The sequence below is a fragment of the Seriola dumerili genome, unplaced genomic scaffold, assembly GCF_002260705.1.
Source record: "Seriola dumerili isolate Sdu_G_001 unplaced genomic scaffold, Sdu_1.0 BDQW01000128.1, whole genome shotgun sequence".
Lineage (NCBI taxonomy): Eukaryota > Metazoa > Chordata > Actinopteri > Carangiformes > Carangidae > Seriola > Seriola dumerili.
The window spans coordinates 1,068,485-1,085,160 of record NW_019174383.1 but is presented as its reverse complement, the minus strand read 5'-3'; the positions used below and the strand labels follow the sequence as shown (position 1 = coordinate 1,085,160).

At 43.3% G+C, this 16,676-nt stretch overlaps 1 protein-coding gene across 1 annotated transcript in view; it reads right to left on the bottom strand.

Annotated features, from left to right (window-relative positions):
- Positions 1–359: 359 nt before the first annotated feature.
- Positions 360–16,676, bottom strand: part of sez6l (seizure related 6 homolog like) — a 66,839-nt gene continuing 50,522 nt past the window's right edge. The window contains exons 8-20 of the mRNA XM_022748729.1: positions 16,168–16,353; positions 15,869–16,040; positions 15,143–15,309; positions 14,420–14,614; positions 13,003–13,141; positions 11,553–11,749; positions 6,381–6,575; positions 4,954–5,145; positions 4,020–4,214; positions 2,256–2,291; positions 1,709–1,823; positions 869–974; positions 360–763 (exon numbers count right to left, since the gene is read on the bottom strand). Coding sequence (XP_022604450.1) covers positions 731–763; positions 869–974; positions 1,709–1,823; positions 2,256–2,291; positions 4,020–4,214; positions 4,954–5,145; positions 6,381–6,575; positions 11,553–11,749; positions 13,003–13,141; positions 14,420–14,614; positions 15,143–15,309; positions 15,869–16,040; positions 16,168–16,353 — 1,928 coding nt within the window. The 3' untranslated portion in view covers positions 360–730. The remainder of the gene's footprint in view (positions 764–868; positions 975–1,708; positions 1,824–2,255; positions 2,292–4,019; positions 4,215–4,953; positions 5,146–6,380; positions 6,576–11,552; positions 11,750–13,002; positions 13,142–14,419; positions 14,615–15,142; positions 15,310–15,868; positions 16,041–16,167; positions 16,354–16,676) is intronic.

Below are 16,676 nucleotides of genomic sequence, written 5' to 3'. Positions count from 1 at the left end.
CTTCTTCGGTGGTTTAATGGCAGCGACTGGAGATTCAGCTTCACCTGCTGCTTATCTCCATCAACCACCTTCTAATATTCACATAACAGGAGCGGATGGAAATGCGCATTGATGTGCTTTTTTTCTTAAATTTGTTTAACATTTACTCCACATTTGGCTGAAATGAATGAGACTGTATCAAAAATGGCGTCTGATTTTGTGAAAATCTTAAGGATTATAACTTTAACTGACGTGTTCTAGGATTCTTTCGTTAAATGTTTCACAAAAATACTAAAAAGTGCTTCATTCTACATCCCTCACCCTGCGTCCTGTCCCCCGACTCCTTCCCCTTCTCCCCTCCTTCTCTCCTTTTTGTCCCATTTCACACCCAACACGTTCCTCTTTTCTCACCATGTTCGATGTTCTCAGATGATCTTCGGGTCTTTTCTCTCCGTCCTACATCTCCCATCACCTCCCGGCGACTCTGATGCATACAGGTCCGTCTGTCTGTCTGTCTGTCTGTCTGTCTGTCTATCTCCTCTCCCGTTTCCCATCATGTCTTCAGAAGCTGTCACGTCAAAGGAGGAGAGAACAGGGATCAACCGCTGCGTCTCATGGCAGAAGGGGCTGGACATCATCATCTATTTGTATTTACATCGCCTCCTCCTGGGCGGAGAAGGAGGGAGGAGAGGATGAAGAGTTAGGACGAGGCGGTCGGTTTGTGGTTCAGAAATGTCTTTTGTGAGGCTTCTCATATCGATACTTCATATTCACGAGTGTCCTGCTGATGAGAGACAAGATGGAGGAGACAGTCAGTACAAACAGTGAGGGTGTCTGATATCTTAAAGATGACATGGACAGGTAGTCGTTAGATGAGGTGGACACTCACCCCTCCTGTCTCATAGAGCGGGTTGTCAAACTCTGTCTCTACAGTGATCTGTCGGTAAGGGTGGGGGTAGATGAGAGGCAGCCTTAAGTTGGAGTGATATCGGCACCTGAAGGACGCAAAGAGAGGAAACAGAAGAAAAACAAAACATGAGGACGATTCAGTTTTCAGGTTTATTATCAGTTACCTGCAAATTAATGACATTTCCATCAGTCTGAACTGAACTTTGTTTGTTTGTCAGCAGGATTACACAAAATATACTGTTGTGTGTGTGTACTGTTCTATATTTTCCTCTTCTTCTGTGTTTTATTTGAAGTGTTGATCCATCAGAAGATATAAAAACCATCTCAGTGTAGTTTTACATCTCCTCTCTCAGGCTTCTCTCTGCAGCTCTAGTAACAACAGGTCAGTGAGCCAATCAGAAGAGAGGAGGCTCTGAGCCTCTCTTCTGATTGGCTGACTGTTTTCTGAGTGATCCAATAAAAATATAGCAGATTTCAGGTAAAAACACTCAGAGAAACCAAATCCTGCAAGGTTTGGATGGTGGGTCCAGGTGGGCGGGGCTTGGTGACTGCTTTGTTGTGACATCACAAAGTTCCAGAAGTCCTGACGGCTGGTTTTAAGGCTCAGTTTCTGAATACAGGCTGTGTGCATTTCTCTGTGGACTGAGGCTTTGATACTTTCACAGTATTAATATAGAAGCTAGAGCTGATCTATAATCACACTACACATGGACACAGACCTTTACACTGGAGGAGCTTTAAACCAACTGATCACAAGGAAGCGAGTAGAAATATTTCCCAAAATGTCAGACTATGTGTCAAAGCTGAGCAGAGATCTCACCGTGTGACGTAGACGTAAGCTCCTCCCAGCAGCACAGACAGCAGCAGGACCAGGATGAAGATGGCCAGAGCGATGTTCCCGCCATCCAGAGTGGAGCCCGCAGTCGCCTCTGCAACTGACACACGTGAATAGAACGAGGTTAAACAGCGGCAGGATTTCACCAAGAGGATAAATAAAAGTCTGGTCAAAGGTGGCTTAGCAAACGGAGGTGGATTCCACAGGTAAACAAATGAACAAACACAGGTGGAGGGATGAACACACACGGTGGGAATGAACTTGGCAGGCAGATGTTTGCTGATGCAGGCGGAGCAGGCACACACACGCACACACACACACACACACACACACACACACACATGAACTGTTTTAATTCTTTGACCTGTGTGATGGTTTGTTTGAGGTTTTTGTCAGTTGAGAAAACAAACTGATGCTGTGGTCTGTTCAGCTCACAGCATCAGAACACACCCACGCACGCACGCACGCAAGTACACACACACACACACACACACACACACACACACACACACAAACACACACACAGACTCACCTTCCAAAGCATGGTTGCCAAAGCAGTCATGGTTGGCTGCAAGACATCATTCTGTCAGTCAGTGTATATGAACATTTACATCACACTTTCTGTGGAGTTTCTGAAACAAGGCTGAAATCTCCATTCGCTAAACCCCCCCCCCACCCCCACCCCCATCGTTCTGTTACTACACCTGTCTACCTGTCTGCTCTCACACAGCACAAGTGGAGGAAGTATTCAGACCCTTTACTGCAGTAAAAGTACAAATACCACACTGTCAAATACTCCAGTACAAGTCCTGCTCTGCTCTGAGCTAATTTCTATTATTATTATTGTTATTTAGAACTGCAACTAATGATAATTTCCTTTATAAATGATATTTTATATTATATTATATTATATTATATAATAATGAATCTCCTGATTATTTTCTCAATTAATTGATTGATTGTTTGTCCATTCCAACGTCATAATTATTAAAAAATAAAACAAATAAAATAAAAGCAGTTAATCCTCATATTTGAGAGATGAAATGTTTGGGATTTTCGCATCAAAAAGTTTTAAATAATTATCAAAATATTTGCCATTTAATTTTCTGTCAGTTGACTAATTACTTTAATGACTAATTTGTTTCAGTTTGGGCAGTTTAACCTATAAAACAGCATAAAAATTTATAAGATCTTCATGTTTGTGATGTATGAATTGGTTTATAACTAGTTTATTAATTAGCTTGTTAACACTTTATAAATCATTTATAAGCCGTTATAACACATTAAATAAAAGGGCAACAGTGACCTGTTACTTGCCAAATAGTGAGCCTCATATCTGTTTGTTTTCTCCATCATCACCGTCAGAAAGTTTCTTTTGACAGATCAAATTATGGCAGATCACATGATCATATCAAATGACCAGATTCATCCTCTGAGGTCTTAGCAGTATTGATTACCTTGGCGTGCTCTCAGCAGCCGTCCTTGATCTAATCACAGCGGTGGATCAGATTGTTCTGCTCAGTGGAGATTAACATGGAGATGCTTTTTGCGGGTTGGTCTCCTCTTTAGGACTTTAGCATTCGGACAGCACAGAGTGTAAAACACATCGACATTTATTAATGAGTTACTAACAGGCTCCTTTTACCAGTTATAAATGGTAGTTGCTCATTAATAAGATTAATGAGTAGTAAGCATTAATTTGATCTCGCCAAATAGTGAGCCTGCATCAATGTATGAAAACTGTGTTAAAACTTGTTTATTTATGATCTATAAAGTGTAAACAACCAAATGAATAAACTAGTTTTAAACCATTTATAGATCCTTTATAAGGATAGTCGTATTTTAAAGTGGAACCAGAAACTTGTCGCCCACAGACCAGCGAGCCTGGAGGACACTACCAACAAAGAAATCACAGTTATATCAAATTAGAGCGTATTTGTACTTTTACTGAAGTAAACGATCTGAATACTTCTTCCCCCGCTGTGTAATCCACGCCTCACGCTTCTGCTCTTGTGTGTGGTTTTGGGAAGGTAAACAAAAGGACACCACCCTCCAGACTCTTCCAGTGCTGTAACTCAGCCTGATGTTCTGAGCTGTGATCAGGGGACAGGAGTTTAGCGAACTGTCAGTCACATGCACAGGAGCGTGATCAATCTGTATCAACGAGCAAGGGGGAAGAAACTGTTGTGTACGTGCAGAAATCCAAAGGTACAAAGGGGGGGGGGGGGGGGGGGGGGGGTTCATTCCACATACACACTGAAATTTAAGAAACAAACAAATTCTGCAAAACTCTCACCCCTGCACAGAGGAAGTGGGCCGCTCCAAAAGGACGGGTTTCCTAGGATGCATTTAATTGCCACCTCTCCAATGAGCTCGTAACCTTGGTAACAGACAAAGGTGAGTGACTCGCCAGGCAGGTAAAGCCTCTTGGACAGGATCTGGTAGCCGTTGTCAGGGAGACCGGGGTTTTCACAGGAAACCGAATCCTCAGCTTCAGAAAGAAAGAAAGAAAGAAAAAAGAGAGAGAGAGAGAGAGAGAGAGGAAAGCTGGATGGATCCCGTCAAGTTTCTCACCACGAATCAGAGGTTTTGCGTCAGAGCTCGACTGACAGATCTGACAGGCTCTGGCTGAGGTGACATGACTCATGGATAATCTCCACCCCCTCCTCCAGGTGGCTGAGGGCTGATTGGTACGGTGCATTAGCATAGCATTTACATATCAAACACTTCACACAAACATTAATAACCCCCGAAAGCACAAAAAAGTGCAAACACATACTCTCTCTCTCTCTCTCTCGCTCACACACACACACACACACACGCACGCACACACATGCACACGCACACACACACACACACACACACATAGAGTCCATCCTGAGATGAAAATGCAGGAGATGAAGCATCGTCTCTGGCACACACTTACGCTGTGATCTGTGTCAGCAGAGGAAAGACAGAGCCAGGCAAGAAATCACACAAACCCACTCATGTTAGATCGCACAGCAGCAGGAAGGAGCCTCTCATCTTCAGTTAACTGCCATGTGCAACTGTCTATCCTGATGACAGCTCTCTGAAATAACAGGCCTGGAAAATTACCAGTAAGCCACAGAAACCCTTCATCACACGGGGGTTGATAAAATAACCACCAGCTTCTCCCGGCTGGTTAACGCCACTGACCTCTCATGACGCGTTTCCCGTTTGCTCTGGAAACTGTTTTGAATGATACTCACAGACACAGTGAGGGAGCCGAGACGTCCACACGGGGGTCCCCGGCTCGCGGCCGTAGCAGGTGATGGTGGCGCCGCCCTGCAGGATGAAGCCGGCGTTGCAGCTGTACTGAATGGTTGTCCCCACCAGGAGTTTAGGATCCGACAGGGACCTGGTGGAGTGCTCCACGTGGCCCGGATCCGAACAGTACATGACTGAGGAGAAGACACCAGAGAAGAAGAGGAACGTACGATATATGATCTGTTTTTATACATGAAACAAGTTTATTTATCAAACTTTATAAATCAGATAGAAAACATCAATTGTGTAAATACAGTTTCAGCATCTCATATGAAGCCTTACAGAAACCTAAACGTTTAAAACAATGCTAAAGGCCCCGATTATAACACAACATATTAAGTGCAAGGGTTTAAAATGAAAAGAGTTCATCCTCTGGGGAACATGAACATATTCCATTTCGTGGAAATCTGTCATGTTGTTTTTAATTTCCATCTGATGCTGGTGATAAATTTAATTATTTATCCTCTGGGTTTTAATAAATCAATAAAAAAATAGCTCACAAAAAGCTTCATTCTCTGAGGACTCTGAACGCCCTCAATAAATTTAATGGAAACTCATTAAAGTCCTTTCAGACAGTGAAGAGTTACTGCTGCTGCCAACATTACGTCTCCAATGTCGGCACGATGCTCGGCAGCCGATCCCTGATAGTTTCCCCTGTCACCTTGATTAAGGTCCAACTTGTCATGTGAGGAGCTACGTGTCCTGTGAGTTCCCTGAATAACAAACCTCTTCACCAGAACAAAGACTTCGATTGGCAAAATTAGTTTAGGAGCAACATCAGCTTCAAAGTTTGATTTCTGGTCTGGGGCAATAAACAGCGTTTATGATCCGTTTCCTGTTTAGCGTATGAGGAGATTAGAGCAGGTGCACAGCAGCAGTCTGGGTAGTAGGAGCGGCGGTGAGGCGCACCCTGCTGCTGAATCTACAACATGTCCTGCTGAAAGATGGCTGCCAAATTAAATACAGTTTGATTTGAATCCATCTGAATTTTCTTGTTTTTGTTTCACTTTGTCAAAGACATAAAAGTCTGGAAGCTGTAGAAGGTCTCTGGTAAGAAACCTGCGAACAAAAGCTTCATTTGCACAGTGAATAATAAAAGTTTTCATCAGCTCAAACTGAGGAAACTTTGTTATAGCAACACTTTCTTTTTTTTATTCCAGCAGTTGAAACATTTACACACTCACACTGTCCTTAAGCATTTCCATTTTATGGAAACTAGGAAACTAGTTCTTATATATAGGATGTGAATAATAATAATGTGAAGGGAAGACAATGTGCTAACAATAAACACTAGCAGCTACATGCACCATCACACACACACACACACACACAGCTCTGCAGTCGGTACATAAATAAGACTGGGACTGACTCTTTTCACAGAACGGGGGCTGTGAGCTCCAGGAGAGGTCTAACTGACAGGTGAGGGTCTCCCGTCCCACCAGGTCGTAACCGGGATCGCACTGGTAGGTGATACGAGCCCCGCGCACCAGCGCAACATGGGACGTCGTCTTCCAGCCGTTCTGGATCTCGGGCAGGTCTGGACAGGAGTCGTTCCGGGACACCTCTGAGAGGACAAATTCAAAACAAACGTTGATTAATGGCTCCATTATGTGGTCTTATTGCTTGTGGGGCAGGTTCGGCAACAGTGAAGGGTCAAGAAGCAAAACTAGAAAAACAAACACCACATCTGATTTTGACGCGACATTGGCACATGATGTCTGTGAGGAGGGAACCATCCCAGCGTGGAAGACCGATGGACTTATCGTGCAATTATTTGACCGTGTGACAGGATGATGGATTTCATCTGTGCTGGACAGTCTTCAAGTATCTCCTCCTCGCTGCGTCAGCTCTGACGGGGAAGCTGCCATTTGAAAACACCACTCAGTTTGAATGCAGTCTTCCAGTAAAACAGTCCTCAATAAAGTTATCACAAACTGTCAGTTAACTGTCACAGCTGCTGATGTCTGAGTGGTTTTTTGTAATGTGACAAAATAATTCTGACTAAAGGAGCTAGTTATTTAGTTTTTTGTTTTTCATTTAAGGCAAAACTGAGAAGAAAATGCTATATATTGATGTTCTTTGTGTGTGTGGTTATTTTCATCTGTATTCCACTTGAAAAACACCAGTTTTGTTCCAATTAATCACAAATTTTAAAGTTGCTGAAGACCTCAGCTGTGCTTCAGAAAGTGTTTTTGTCCGCCTGGTTCACAACAAACCAAACATCGCTCACAAGTTTGACATATTATCACAACATCTGCCTGTTTACACACCCTGCAGACACGGAACAACCTCTCTCAGGCTTCTCTCTGGAGCTCTAGTAACAACAGGTCGGTGAGCCAATCAGAAGAGAGGAGGCTCTGAGCCTCTCTTCTGATTGGCTCACTGTTTTCTGAGTGATCCAATAAAATCATAGCAGATTTCAGGTAAAAACACTCAGAGAAACCAAATCCTGTAAAGGTTTGGATGGTGGGTCCAGGTGGGCGGGGCTTGGTGACTGCTTTGTTGTGACATCACAAAGTTCCAGAAGTCCTGACGGCTGGTTTTAAGGCTCAGTTTCTGAATACAGGCTGTGTGCATTTCTCTGTGGACTGAGGCTTTGATACTTTCACAGTATTAATATAGAAGCTAGACCTGATCTATAATCACACTACACATGGACACAGACCTTTACACTGGAGGAGCTTTAATCTCATATGAAAATACTGATCAATGCAGCTTTAAAGAGGCTGTTTTTAAACTCTCATTGGACCAAATGCTCATTTACAGCGTTGTTTCAGTGGCACAAACTAACTTCTTTTACTGAATGACAAAAAAACATAAAATGGATGAATGTTTTGCTCCTGATTTATCATTTTAGATGGTGTACCTGAGAAGACCCCCCCACACACCAGCATGTCCTGATTACACAGGCAGAGAAGCAGCAGGACGCTCAGACCAAATCTCCAGTCTCTTGATCGTTCTGAAGATCCGTCTGAATCAAGAATTCTTCTGATCTCTCATTAAAAGTGTCAAGCTCAAACTTTCTTGCCATGTTTTTCGCTGCGGGTCGTAAAAAAAAAAAAAAAAATCAATGAAGCTTCAGAATTTAGAGCTCCGAGTCCAATTTAATAAAAGTCCACAGCCATGAGAGGGGAAAAACACACCCTTCAGATCAACTGGGAGCTAACAAGACAAAAAGTCTACAGCTGCGTTTCGTGGCTCTGCTCTTCTGCACGGCTGAGCTTTCAGCTAAACATCCTCATTTTCCTTCAGATGTTTCACTGTGATGAATGTGACCAGAGTTATTAGGATTCATTCTCTGGAGACCACGACAGATAAAAGTGTAACAGCACGCTCACAATGACAAGATTAACTTAACTTTATCAGGTCACAAAACTCAGTTTAGCAAGTTTTTTTTTTTGTCCTGGGTTTCATCTCTCAGGTTAATAACACCTGCAGACGCTACTCAGGGTGGGAAAAAGTCACTTGGTGATATTTTTACTTACAGTTAATTTTGTCCTGAAAGAGACATTAAGCTTATTGTCCAGCTTCATGAGGATGAGAGAGGATCTGACATGAGGAAAATGTTGAGTCACCTTTAGTTTTTACCTCACACTCAGAGCAATAAGGTCAACGATCAGCAGCGTGTTGTGCCTGTGACCAGTGGTCTGCGTCCTGATGTTTGCCCCGGGTTTAGTCTCTCAGGCTGCACTAGAGCGGAGACGGTCGTTGGGGCTTTTTCCAGCCTGAAAGCTTTTGATCTTATATTTTTGTTTCACTCCAACTTAAATGTCTTTTCTCCTTCTGTGTGGCCTCGTGTTTCTTCTGTTAATGCTTTTTATGTAAAGCACTTGCACTTTGAATTGCCTTGAAGTTAAAAGGTGCTGCACAAATAAACTTGTGCTCCTGAAGTCTAATGGCTACAGACGCTCTTTGGGGGCGGTTAAAAAATCTGTACTTCTACTTCTACTTACATTGAACTACGAAACATTGAACATCGGTAAAAATAATAAACTAGTAAAAAATATATTATTTATCCAAAATCTATAAAAGGAATCTATGAGGTAGAGCTGCAACGATTAATCAATTCATCAATTACTCGATCAGAAGAAAATGATTTGCCAACTGTTAATGATTGACAATCGAATAATCAGCTCCTTGTTCTCAGAGGCGGGAACTTGCTGCTTTTCCTCGTCTTACTTCATAATGAACAAAAGACTTTTGGATTGTTTGGCGGCCAAAACGAGATATTTCATAATTTCACTTTATGCTCTGTTGTTTTTCTGATGTTTTATAGACCGAATGATCAACAGATTAATCAATGATGGAAATAATCGTTATCTGCGGCCGACTATAAAGGAAACTGAAATTATTTTGAGTAACGCTGCAACACATTTGTTTACGTTGCACTTCTCTTTGTTCTTATATAGCAAATTACTATGGGAATAACCAGCTTTATTATATTGTTATATATTTATGATTTCTTTCCACTTCATCGTGTTCTTCCACACTTCTGAAAGCAAACCTTGGCTCTTGCTGCAGTTGCATCAAATCATCTGAAGTTAACTCCTCTGTGCTCTCACAGACTGTTTATGTTTCTCCTTCCCATTCACACATTTACAGGCACATTTATTGCTCTGCGAAATGCGAATGTCTCGAGTGTATAATGGTCTTGAACAAAAGAAGAACAGAACAAAAACCACCTCCGGTAGCTGCTCGTGCCAAGAAGAAAACACCGAACATTAATAAAAATTTGCACAGTTTCAAGACAGAAAAAAAACCCCATTACAGCCCAGAGAAACATATAAATAAGTATCCTCCTGTTGGGACTAGTGTGTGTGTGTGTGTGTGTGTGTGTGTGTATATGTATTTCTGATGATTGATCGGGCGGCGTACAGTATTGCATTACACTCTACAATATAATAGGCCTACAGGGATTTGTAAGTTGAAGTTCCTGGATCAATTATTCATTCTCTATTGACTCGGTTCTCCTCCTCCGTGCAGCCTGAATGTGTGTGGTGGGTAATTTATTCTGAACACTAACACACACACACACACATTCATGCACACACACACACACACACACACATATATAATCAAAGAGAGTAGCCTACGTATTCATGCTGTGTCTACTTGATTTACTCCTCTGGGAAGCGTGTGCGAGCTTGTGGTGTCGGGAGGGTGACAAGTAAATTGGACAGTGTGTGTCTCAGTGCGATTCTAAATTGGTGTCAGGTGTTGGGTACGGGACGCACTGCAGATTACTGTGTGTTAAAGGAGGGTGCGAGCTTGTTTGGCTGCTTGTGAAACTCCTTGGCTTGTGTGTGTGTGTGTGTGTGTGTGTGTGTGTGTGTGTGTGTGTGTGCAGATGAGGGCCATTGTGAGACGGTGAAACAAATGGGATGTGATTGAATAAGGGCAGAGGCAAGGGAAAGAAAAGACAAATAAAGATGAGAGGAGAGAAACGGGAAGATGAAAAATGGAGTGGGCAGCTTGAGGAGAGAAGGCGCAGTTAAAGGACCAGTGTGTTGGATTTAAAGGGATCTGGGAAAAGAAACTGGATGTAATATTCATAATTATGTTTCCATTAGTCTGAAAGTAAGAGTCATTGTGTTTTCATTAGCTGAGAATGAGCCCTTCATATCTACATGAGGGGTGGGTCCTCTTCAGCAGAGCCGCCATGTTGCACCGCCGCGTTTCTACCACAGTGCAGAACAGTTCTTGGTTACTATAGAAACATGGCGGTGCAACAAGTGTTTACGTTACTTGAAGGTCACCGTAGATTCTCCTACACACTCGGAAACGGAGGCGTATTCGGTTTGGTTGCAATCTGTAGCCTCACCACTAGGTGTCACTAAATCCCTCACACTGGGTCGTTTAAAGTGAAAGTGGGAAAATGAATGAAAATAAACCTGTTGTTGTTGTTCTATGTTCTTGTTATTGTCAACAAAGACAGGGGCTCGAGGCTGCATTAACCACTACTGGCATAACACACACCCAAGTGTGGTTCAGTTGCATTGTGGGTAATGTTAACTGCCAGATTTTGACAAGGAAGAAAACAGACGATCTCTCCAGTTCTGCTGCATCGATCCATCCATCATGAGTCCAACAAGTGGATTTACTTGTGCACTAGCTTCCAGGTTTTGAGTCTTATTCTGTTTATTTTGTATTTTTATGGTTTTATTAGATGGGACAGTGAAGAGTTTGACAGAGTACTAGGGCCACATTGAGGAAAAAAATGATGATGATGAGCAAAAAGATGAAGTATCTCCTTATTTGTGAAACCTAAAGTAAAACATCACAGGATGCTCCACGTTCCTCATTTTAAAGCTTCTCATGTTTCCCCTTTAAAAACAACACACAACCTAAAATTATGACTTTATTCTTGTAAAATACGACTTTATTCTCAAAGTTTCATATTTTTTTCCTCAATCTGACTCTAATACTCTGTCGTTCAGACGGTTTGTGTTGCTAGGATCAACTCATTGTTGTTTTGTTGTTGATCTATCTAATTATCAGCACACTTCGTCTTTGGTTGATGTAGAACCGGATCAAATCTCACCCATGTAGTTGATGATGAAGCCCTCGCCCTTGCCGAAGACGAGCCCCGCCGGGTCGGAGTGGAAGGTGACAGTCAGGTCAGGGGTGGTGGAGGAGAGCTTGAAGGGGCTGCTTCCTCCGACGTACCGACCCAGGATACGTGTCGTGACCTCGTCGCCGTCGGTGATGGTCAACATGTCACTGTCGCTGATGTTCAGTCTGAAGACAGGGGGAGAGAGAGAGAGAGAGAGAGAGCGGAGTACAGCCAGTGGTATCAGTTCAGGACAAGTAGTGATGAGTCAGAGTGCTGTCATGTCGACAGCCGACTGCGTGGGAGACGAGATGACCTCAAAGGCTAAATGCTGCATTCATCCACAGGCAGAGTGTTTAGCGGTCTGTAAACACGGCCATGTTGTTACTGCCCCAGAGACGTGTGTCTCACCACAGATGCTCCTTAAAGACGCAGCTTTGCAGGGTTTTAAAAATTGAAATATCTGTAAATATGATGTGACACATTTCTACCAAAGGACTAAGTATGTAATTGGATTAGTGTTTGCAGGGAGTCGAGTTAAACCGATTTCATACCACAGAAAAAATAAGTTAAATGAATAATAATTTCATAAGGATGACGCTGCTGGAAACATCGGTTATTGTCCCATTACATCTTGATTTTACTTTAATTTCTAACATTTACTTCACTCAGTTCTATGTTGTAGAATGAATCTGTGCAACACACTGTGGTAAACACTTTTAGCTGCAATAATTTTTTACAAGATTTAACCAAAATATTTTGGGTGGCAGAGGCTTGGCTCACCGAGCTCACCTTCTTTTAAATGAATTCAGGAGGCAGCCTTTAATCCCATCTTTCTGGTCTCACCTGGTTTCACTGGCTGTGGAAAACACTGATCTGATTTCTACTTTGAAAACTAGTTTCCTCATCTCTGATTGGATGATGCAAACTCCACATAAACTGCAGCCTGCGTAAATCTTCACCCGGTGAAAGTTGCTTAATTAAAATTAAACTTCTGCACACACAGGCTTTAGATTCAGTGATAACTCAGTTCACACTGGAGCTGTCAGAGACATGAATGCGGGGGGGGGTTAGACGAAAGATTAAAAATTCAGTCCAGCAGCATCACGCAGCCACAATGACCAGCTCTGCAGCGAGGTCAGTGAAAGCAGAGAATCAAAATGAGGGTATAAATATCACCACTGTGGTAGAAACTGCAGCTCTGTAACGTCAGCGCTTCAGTGTGAGCAGGAATACAGAAATATCAATAGGCACATCTAGACGGGGTGCTGGGCCCCTCACTGAGCCGCCACACTCCACGCTCCCCGCATACATTTTTAATGATAACATCTGGCCAAAGTTTGGATCAGAGCTGAAGCTTTGACGTGTATACGTGTATATGTGTGTGTGTGTGTGTGTGTGTGTAGGTGCATGTGTGTGTGTGTGTTGCTAATTTGCTCACAGCTGCACATCGAGCAGCACTCGTTTGTCCTCCCCGACATGTATCCTCCAGCTGCAGTCCTCCCCCTCTCCATACCACTCGGGCCAGTTCGGAGACAGGATCACCCCCCCTGGACCGGTCAGGTCTCCTCCACACTGCGCTGCAGGGACAGGAGGAGGAAGACTGAAGAATGAGGAACAACACAGTCAAAGAAAAATGGAAGATTTAAAGGAATAGCTGGAGTTTTAAAGGAGCTGGTGGGGAGATTTTGTTAACGGTTGCCCCCGTTTTCAGTCTTTAAGCTAAGCTAAGCTAAGCTAAGCTAACTGTCTGTAGCTGCATATTTATCACACAGACATGAGAGTGGTGTCAATCTTTTCATCTAAAGCCCAAAATGTTGAATTATTCCGTAATAGAAACATCAAACACACTGCGCCTCACGCAGGATCCTCCAACAGATGATGAGGCACGTGTCCATGATTGAACTCATCATGTTTTTCATATTAAAATATTCTCTTTGGGGCTGATTCCTTAATCTATCAGTCTAGATGAAACTGGTTATTGTGCTTTATATAAGAATGTAAAGAGCTCTGTTTTTTTAGGAAAATATTAAATGTAAATTAAACTAGAATCACCAGCTCACGGTTGTATCCCTCCGCCAATCAGCCAAGTTGCAGGAAATATGCTTTAATGTAATAATAATATATAAAATAATAAAAGTAATAATGACGAAAGGTGTTTTTTTTGCTGAACGTTGTGATGTCACAGGGAAGTTGACCTTTGATCACTTCATTTTATCCTCATAGATAAATTGTGTCATAATTAGCATCTGAATTTGTGAGCTATGGCCAGAAATGTGTTTTGTGTGGTCACAGTGACCTTGACCTTTGACCTTTGACCACCAAATTCTACTCACTTCATCCTTGAGTCCAAGTGACTGTTTGTGCCAAATTTGGAGAAATTCCCTCGAGGCGTTACTGAGGTATCACGTTCCCGAGAACGGGACAGACGGACGGACAACCTGAAAACATGATGCCTCCGGCTCCGACTGACGCCAGCGCACAGGAATAAAATAAACAGTGGCGGGATGTTTTGTTGTTTTTATCCCTGAGCTATTTGAACGCACGTCATGGAGGGAAAAAGGAAGAATACTAAAACACTTCCTGACTCTGTTACAGCTGATTTGTGACAGAGGGACTTGAAGTGTTTTGGTGTTTCCTTCCTTTTACTCTCAGGTGACTTGTTTTTTGAACAAAACTTGCCACAAATGGATCAGAACATGAAGCCGTCTACAGAAACATGCACCCACTCATGAACAAGTGGCCCGACATGAGTGATTTAAGTTTGTGCCGTTAGGAGAGTTTACTAGATCGGACTCTGAACACTGGTAAAACCTAAACACAAAAACGTTGTCTCTGCCTCCTGCTCTCAGCGTTACCTTTGCACAGCGGCTCTGTGTCGTTCCAGTAAGGATCCCTCGCGCTGATGCACTCGATAACAGGAGGGCCTTGCTCCAGCGAGTGGCCCGGGTCACAGGTGAACTGGACCACAGCTCCAACCCCGTACATCGGGTCGGAGGTGGTGAAGTTTCCGTTCTGCAGGTACGGCTCGTAGCAGTGGCCGCGCTCGAAAGCTGGAGGAGAAAATGAAACAGGGAGAGAAATCTCAGTCCGCAGGACAATTAGCAGCAAAATGTGTCGTATTAAAGTCGCTGCATGTGGCTTTTTTAATTTCCTTTGTGATACCTCTGTGTAATCGCCGTAAACAGATGCCAAGACGATTGGTAGCATCTGTGTTTCCACTGGCAAAGACGATTCTTTGGTTAGCTTTTATTTTTTTTATTTATTTTTTTACTGATGAGGATAAACACGTCGGAGGGGATCTTTCCCTCCCTCCACAATCTGACATTGCCAGAAACTCGGAAAGCTTTAGCTCAGATTATGTTGAACAACCATCCCTCTTCCTGCCAATCCAGTCACAATCCACTTGGCAGTGAACGATGTGAGCAGAACCACAGAGCCTTGCAATCTCCTCAGGAATAGTCTTGTTTACATAATTATACTGTCATTATAGAAATGTTACAACACATGTAGTGCCTTTAAATTGTGCTGAAGGAATACAGGTTTTATGTTTGCGTGCAGGTCTACAGCAGCTTCTGTACCTTCATAGCGGATGTTGAATCCCGTGTTGTGGTTCGGCTGATCGGTGATGAACTGGATCCTCACAGCTGGACCCTCGCTGATCACTCCCTCGAAGGGGATCTGTCCGCCCCGGCCCGAGTCGAACAGCACCACAGAGCCGGCGTCCAGCCCGCTCCACAACACCAGCCTACAGGGAGCGATGGAAGGAGTGAGCGAGCATGAGTGAAAGTGAAAGATGGAGGAATCTGACTCAGTTCCTCATAAAAGACCAGATCAAAAACCAGACCACCTGATCACCATGACCTGTAGCCCAAAGGACAATGTAAATACAACTGTAAAAGACATAATGGGATATAAGCAGAGAGAATAATGAGGAGACAAATATCTCAGTCAGAACAGTAAAGCTGCAGGTTATAAAACCAAAACAATGAGCTGCAGTCGTGGATTTGTCACTATGAGTAATTTGATCCACTGTTAACATAAAACATTTGATTATAGCAACTTTAAAGGAAATATTTTGGACATAAATAGTGAAAAAGTGATGAAATAAGATACTGAATGTGACACCTGATAGTTTAAACATGATATAACTGGAGATGAGAATATATATTACATATTTCTACACAGCAGAAAAAATAAAGTGTAAAAGAGAGTGAAAACCTTCAGGTAGGTCACCGCTGACTGAGCAAACATTGGCCCATAAAACACACTCACATGTGCAGACAGGTGCCCCCCCCCTCCCTTACCTGTCAGTGGGTCCCAAGGCCAGTCTCTCCAGATGCAGATGCAGCCTCTGGTCCTTGGGGGCCTCCAGAGACCAGGAGCAGGAGCAGTCCTGGGTGGCGTTCGGCCCGTGGTGGGGAGAAGGGGACAACACCCTCCCCACTGTGGCGTTCTTCACTGTCCCTCCACAAAGAGCTGCAGGGGAGGAGTCACTTTTACTTCACTTTAACACGGCTCCAAATGGAACATCTTTTTGCTGCATGTGAAATTTTTATCTCGCTCTACTTTGAAAATCGGCCTCTGCAGCTCCGCGCACACTCACCCCTGCAGCTGGGCTCCTTGCCGCTCCACGCCGGCAGGGAGGCGTTGATGCAGGTGAGCAGCGGCTCCCCCTGCAGGTGGTAACCCATGTGGCAGTGGAAGCGGGCAGTGCCTCCAGGGAGCAGGTCCAGCACGGACACCTCCCCAAAGTGAGGCCTCTTGGGGAGAGGACAGCTCAGCCTGAAGACTACGCACAGGGAAAACACGGAGAGGAGGATGACAGGTGCTGTGTGAATATTATTACTGCAAGTAAGCATTAAATACAGAGCTAATAACCCTGAATTACTGCCGCAACTACTTCTACTACATAACTCCTGCTCACACTAAACTACTGTCACTTTTACAATAACAGCTGCTGGTATTTATGCTCCTACTTCTGCAGCGATACGAGTGAATACTTCTTTTGATACAGTTTGCAAAACACATAAAAGGAATATACAGTAAAAAGGATTAAAATGAACAGAAAACTCGACAGAAAAGTTGAGACATCAATCAATCATCCACATATAC